The sequence below is a fragment of the Sinocyclocheilus anshuiensis genome, unplaced genomic scaffold (assembly GCF_001515605.1).
Source record: "Sinocyclocheilus anshuiensis isolate Anshui unplaced genomic scaffold, SAMN03320099.WGS_v1.1 scaffold354, whole genome shotgun sequence".
NCBI classification, from domain to species: domain Eukaryota; kingdom Metazoa; phylum Chordata; class Actinopteri; order Cypriniformes; family Cyprinidae; genus Sinocyclocheilus; species Sinocyclocheilus anshuiensis.
This window is the reverse complement of record NW_015544195.1, coordinates 2415220-2422278: the sequence shown is the minus strand read 5'-3', so window position 1 is coordinate 2422278 and position 7059 is coordinate 2415220. Positions and strand designations below refer to the sequence as shown.

The window sequence follows — 7059 nt, the reverse complement described above, 5'->3', positions numbered from 1 at the left end:
AAGTACCGGCTGTAGAACCCGGACTCCCTGTCGAGAGGAGGGACCACCTCGATGGCCTCCTTCCTCAAGAGAGTATTGACTTCTTGTTCTAATACCAGAGCCTGCTCTGGGCCCACTACTGTGAGAAAAACCCCTTTGAAAGGCGGCGGCGGAGCGCCGAACTGAATGCGATAGCCTCTTTCTACAGTCTGCAGGACCCAATGAGATACATTTGGCAGTAGTTTCCACGCTGCTAAATAATCTACTAAGGGAACCAGTCTCTCGAGACTGGCCTCTGGTGTATTTGGAGCTGCTAGCTGGGTGCCCTGAAGCGGAGGACCGGCAGGAGACAGCCGAGCTAGCTGCTCGAGAGACCCCCGAAGGGGTGGCGAGGCTCTCAGCTCCTCTACGTTCCTGGGCGGAAAATACTGAGCGAAACACTCTGCCTTGACTTGCTCGCCTTCATCAAGCTCTTTTAGCAGGTCGGCTTGGTACGCCTGTAAAACTGACATAGTGTGCAGACACGCACCAGCCTGACCCGCTGCAGAGTACCCCTTGCCCACCAGAGCTGAAGTGGTTCGCAGCAGCTTGGAGGACAAGACCGGAGTCTTCAGAGACGATGCCGCGCCGGGCGACAGATAGCTCGCAAGGGTCTGCTCTACCCGGGGCATCGCTCTGTAACCGCATTCACCCAGCCCCGCCACATTTCCATAGTAATCAGAGGCGGGGACGAATAAGCGGGCCGAGAATGGTTTCTTCCACGATCTCGACACCTCGGTGTTCAGCTTGGCAACCGCACGAGTAACTACCTCCAATAGCTCCTCATATTGTGGGGATTGAGGGGGCGAATCCTCGACGCTTTCCACCTCAACCTCCTCGGAGGAAGATAGGAGAAGCACCGAGCCCGCTCTCCGGGGGGGAAGAAACCGCAGAATGGGCTTCCGATCCCAGCGAGCAGGCAGTGGATCTGGCAGGTGAGGAAGAAGATAGGGACTCGCCTGTTTCCATTCCCTCCACCAGATCCAGCTGCGAACCCCACGAAAGCAAACGCAGTGGCAACAGCTCACAATGCGGACAGTCGGCCCCCTCGAGAGCCGACGCCGTGTGCTCCGCTCCCAAGCAGACCACGCACAAACTGTGTGTATCCCCGCTCGTGATGTAGCGTGGGCAGGGAGGAACACACAGTCTATAACGCGATCTATTTTCGCCCTTGTTTGTCTTTGCTTTAGACATATTTTTTCTGCTGGAGCTTTATACTTTCTTTGCTGAATGCTTGTGTAACTTTTGGACAGACAACAATAAATAAGACTCACAGAACATAGATCATGACCGACACACAGAGAGCTTTGCTGAATGACAGAAAGCTAACGCCGGCTGCACCTCACGTGCTTTTAAAGCTTCCTGGTCATGACGTCACCCACCTCTGACTGATTACACATATGATTCAGAGCTTGGTATCGCTGAAGGCGTTCCCCTAGCATTTTCCGACGCAGCTTGAGTTACCGAAGGGGAACTTGATTAGGTGTAGGACTAGTTTTCAGGGATAATCATTACCAGTTGGCACATTAATGAAAAGCACAACTATAACCTCTGTAACCATCTTATGTTGCCCAAGTTGTCTGGTGTAGAAGTTCTCTGTTTGAATGAACTGCTGCTAGAGAGCACAGATCAGAACTAACAAGATCCAGAGATCAAGACATATAGAGATGTAAACAGATGGCAGCTTGCACAGCATGCATGTGAGTTTCTGTAGAAGTACCATGTGCATGAGCTGGTCTCTTTCATGGGTGGTTCTTTCTGCAAGTGTGACAATGTTGGCAAGGTACTGATGAGCGATGAGCTCTTTCTCTAAAGAGTCTTCAACCTGTTGCTTCAGGACACTTATACGCTTCTGAGCTTTCCTAAGGAGGGAGAGACAGTGAGAGGATAAGACATGAATGAGAACCTAAATTTCAAATCTTACACAAGTCATTATTTATGTGAGTTTATAATAGAACATACTGGTCTGAAAACATGGTCTGAAATCACATTGAAAATCTGCCATTGAAAATCTAACTATAAGTTTCAGAATTTGGAAAAATGTAAAACGGGCAGAAATGGACATCTAATTAAGATGAGATAAATGTAAAATTCTGCATTTACTGTAAGCAAATTTGTGAAATTGACCATTTGAATGCCTTTGTATGAATATTCAGCTTTCCTTGCTTCCTTAAATATACTCAGCTCACGAAGGGAAACATGGATCATCAGGTTTTGTACAAACCTGTGGAGTTTACCTGCTGTCATTAAAGGGATAGCTCACTCAAAAATGAAAATTCTGTCATTAATTACTCACCCTCATATCGTTCCAAACCCGTAAGACCTTTGTTCATCTTCGCAACACAAATTAAGGTATTCATTAACATAGACAGCCAGGATATTACCATGATCAACGCACAGAAAGGTAGCAAGGACATTGGTAAAATAGTCAACCGTAATCAACGTAATCAGCGTTGTTTACGTTCAGCATGCGCATGCTTTCTACTGAACGTAAACAATGCTGATTATGTTGATTACGTTCTGGGCTACTCTCCAAGATGGCGAAAGACGAGAGAACAATTGCTGAATAAATTATTAACTGTGACGTGACATGACATGTGGCCAAGTATGGTTACCCATACTAGGAATTAGTGCTCTGCATTTAACCCATCCTTAGTGCACACACACACCGTGAACACACACCCGGAGCAGTGGGCAGCCATTTATGCTGCGGTGCCCGGGGATTATCATTATGTTATTATTGTTTTCTTTGTGTACAAAAAGTATTCTCGTAGCTTCGTAAAATTACGGTTGAACCCCTGATGTCACATAGACCATTTTACAGATGTACTTGCTACGTTACGTGCGTTGATCATGCTAATATCCTTGCTGTCTATGCAGGGTCAGACAGCTCTCAGATTTCATCAAAAATATCTTAATTTGTGTTCCGAAGATGAACGAAGGTCTTACGGGTTTGGAACGACATGAGGGTGATCACTGTTTCCACAAAAATATTAAACACCACAACCATTTTCAACATCAATAATAAGAAATGTGTATTACGCAGCAAATCAGCATGTGACACTGGATCATGTGACACTGAAAAAAAATGGCTGCTAAACATTCAGCTTTGCCATCACAGAAATAAAATTACATTTGAAAATATATTAAAATAGAAACCAGTTATTTTACATTTTAAAAATATTTCACAATATTACTGTTCTCTTGATCAAATAAATGCAGCCTTAAAAAAATCTCACATCCTTTCCCCTACACGGTGTAACATTAATGTCTGCCATTTAAATTTATTTCTAATTCTAGCCTTAATAAGTCACCAACTGAGTGGCCTAAATCTTTCAGCAAGTAGTTCCCCTGCATCAGAGAACTGGTATTGGTTGTTTTCTTGATTTAGAGTTTCTTTCTCATCTCTCCTCTAACGCAGCGGCTGCTATTACACTTCCAGTCTGTTCTCCTTCTGTTTCTGCAGCCCTCTGGCCAAAATAATCTGTCTCTGCTTCTGTGGCCTATTACTCATCCTGATCTGCCTCCTCCCAACTAAACATGCTCTTGCAGTCAGAAACATCAAACCTCAATATTGTCACTTTATAGAGTCTGCTAAAAGTCATGTTTCACTATATTTTCCTCAGCAGTTTTCTTCACCCAGATTGACAAGAGCCAGAAAGTGTCTCATTTCAAATGCAGAGCTTTGGTATCAAATCAATGTTAGTTGATCTTAACCCATCCATCCTACATTAGCCAGAATAAACAGTCTGGCCCCAACTCAGCATACAGGGCTTTGAGAACATTGCAAAAATTGCCTCACTTCCATACACACTCCACCCATACATACACACCAGGGAGAGAGTGAGAAAGACAGAAACAAAAGATAGATATTTGCACATTAAAAGTGTCTTCTGTATGTTTGCATGTGTGTGTTCATATGTGCTTATATGTGCGCACCTGTTAGCTTGCTGTGAAAGCTGGAGCTCTGTTTCCATGTGCTTGATGTTTGTGTTAAGGTTGGTTTTGTCCAGCAGCAGAGTCTTTCTCTCCGCCTCCAGCGCACTCACACGAGCCAACAGCTCTTCAACCTCACTATTCTTCACCCTCTCATGATCCTGCAGCTGTCTGCAACGCAAACAAATGCACGACTGAGTGAAAAACTTATAGAAAGAAAAACTCAAGGTTAAAGCATTCACCTTTACAAATGGAGTAAACAGCATTGCTATTCCAAGGTGCTTTCAGTAATCTTTGTTTATGCTGTGCTGCCTGATATGGCATCTTGGAATAAACTGAAACCTACAAAAGTGTTCAGTTAAAGATGCATTTTGTGTGTCTAAAGCAACATAAACTGTCTGTATGTTTGAGTGTGTGTGAATGAATTAGTGCCCTTGTGTGCGATTAGTACATCTGTGCTTTTTTTAATTTATTCTATATTTTCATTTGTCATCTCACTCACACAGACAGTGTGTAGGGTAAGAATGTGTAGGCTGTTTCTTTCGCAATTCAGGTAAAAAAAAAAAGGAAAAATATGATTTCTCTCATCCTTCATCTTTCTCTAGTTCCAAAATTAATGAGACATCCTAGAAAAATTCCAATTTTTTAAATGTATATTCTGGTGTAACTGATGTAAAATATTCCACATCACCTTCCCTCCCTTAATACTCACAGAAATCCTCTCGCTGCAAACCCTCTCATACTTCAGCAGCTCATCAATAGCAATGAATGTCTCTCCTTGATGCTTTTCTGTCTGTTCTTTATTCTGTCTTTTTTTTAAACTTCTGCCTTCCAGACTTGGACTAATCAATAAAGAAGTGAAAAGGTTTCTTTACTTTTTCCCAAGAAAACTCAAAAACCTCTCAAAACTCCAAATTTCTATTCCAGTAGCATGAAATGCATATTTGGTACCTTTTGAGTTTGTCAGTCACAGCATTGTGTTCAGCCAAGCTCAGAGAGTGTTCTAGAGCCAAGTGCACTCTCTGAAACTCTGTCTTCAGGGCATGGTGCTCTTTACGCTCCACCTCTAGCTCTTTCTCCAGAGCCTGTTCCTCTGACTCCAACAACATCAGCTGTTTGGACACTTTACACACTACACACAAATATAGAGCTGTTTTATATTCATAACTATATGAATAATAAGCATGCAGTATATGCTGAATGCAAACATTAAGGAACATGCTGAACAGATACTGTACAGGTAGAAGATATAGTACATGTATAGGAAGTCAGGATCTTTAAGAAAGATGAGATCTCCTAAATATCTCAAGCGATTCTTATCCTTAGTGCGATTCCTAGAACTGCATGTTCTGGAATGCATAACAATATATGATCTTGTTATATGATCTTGATTTTATGTGTCTTTTTTTTAGCATTTTACTATTAGTCAGTTGTACTATTTGAATATATTAATTCATAATTTAAATACTTTTAAGTCATCCTGTGGCCCCATTTACTGATGAGTGATAAAAACATTGACAATCAATCAAAATCCATCTGACTTCTAATGCTCACTGAGTTATGTTGACAGCAAACGTCATCGTCTGTTGGGGTCAACACTAGCATTGAAATTTTATAATTCTTGTTACCAATTTCAATATTTAAAAAAAAAATAAATAAAAAAAAAAAATACTAGCCTATATTTAGCCACAGTAACTACTACATTAAAAATAAGTCCTGTGGCAATTCTTTGATCAAGAGCCTAAAACGCATACAATTACGGAAGTTGCGATAGTAATCCAGGCCCTTACTTCTAATGCTCACTGAGTTATGTTGACAGCAAACGTCATCGTCTGTTGGGGTCAACACTAAATATTATACTTATTCTTGATGTGAACAGATCTTTAGTTGCTCCCCAAACACAATCCATTGGTTGACACATTGTTGCTTTTCTGGGCTGGCTAAAAAGCTCAAACAAACAGCATTGTTTGATGCATTTACACATTTCAGGGGGAATTAACTTACAAAAAGCTTAAAAGACCATTTAGGAATTATATTATATTATTTCTTAAATTAAGAAATATGTTATGTCTCTTGAGCTACAAAAAACAAACTTCAGCAATTAAATATTTTTATTTTCATAAAATAAATATCATAGTAGCCAGGGCCGCATTAAGACCTTACTGGGCCCCGGGGCTATGACTTACTGCAGGGCCCCCTATTACAAATAAAATATACTGTATATATAGCTTTAAATAGGATTTTTATCCCATTAAAATTTTGATGCATTAAAATTTCATAATTCTTGGTACCAATTTCAATACTAAACAAAATAAATAAATAAAAAATACTAACCTAAGTAAAAACAAGCTTATACTTAAGACAAGTAAACAGCCACAAATTACAAAAAATAGACCTACTTGAAACACTTAAAGCACTGAATAAGAAATTATATTGTATAAAATAAATGTACAAAAAACTGAATAGTCTTATCTGTATAAATTCAATATACATTAATTCTTATTTATTTTACAAAAGTGATTCGGTCAAGGACAGTGAGTGATTTTCTTTCTAATATTTGATTAACATTATTGACATAAATTTTAACAGCAGCTAAATTAGGCTGCTTTAGAGGAATAGCTCACCCACAAATTAAAGATTTGTTGTTGTTCTAAACCTTGTACGAGTTTCCTTCTGCTGTTGAATGTAAAAGTATATATTTGGAACAATACTGGTAACCCAACAGTTGCTGGGCCCCCATGACTTCCATAGTATGAAAAACAAAATACACTACTGGAGTCAATGGGGACCAGAAACTTTCTAGTTATGAACATTCTTCAAAATATCTTCTTTTATGTTGAGGAGAACAAAGAAATTCATACAGGTTTAGAACAACTTGTGGCTGAGTAAATTATGACTATTTTCATTTTTGGGTGAACTATCCCTTTAAAATCTCATCATATTAGGATCTCACATAGCCTACTACTACACTTGCTTTATATTTAACTATTAACATTAATTTACGACACAAATGACTGTGTTGACGAGGAGACATTTTGACACATAACATTTGAACGTTTAAGCGCAAGACGCGAAAAATAACTCAAGTTTAGACTGGCGCTGTAC

General features: G+C 40.1%; 1 protein-coding gene across 1 annotated transcript in view; it reads right to left on the bottom strand.

Moving 5' to 3' along the window:
* LOC107696669 (centrosomal protein of 89 kDa-like) overlaps positions 1 to 7059 on the bottom strand; it is an 80662-nt gene that overhangs the window by 45929 nt on the left and 27674 nt on the right. Inside the window, exons 14-16 of the mRNA XM_016497130.1 lie at positions 4906 to 5086; positions 3958 to 4125; positions 1739 to 1880 (exon numbers count right to left, since the gene is read on the bottom strand). Of these exons, the coding sequence (XP_016352616.1) occupies positions 1739 to 1880; positions 3958 to 4125; positions 4906 to 5086 (491 nt within the window). The remainder of the gene's footprint in view (positions 1 to 1738; positions 1881 to 3957; positions 4126 to 4905; positions 5087 to 7059) is intronic.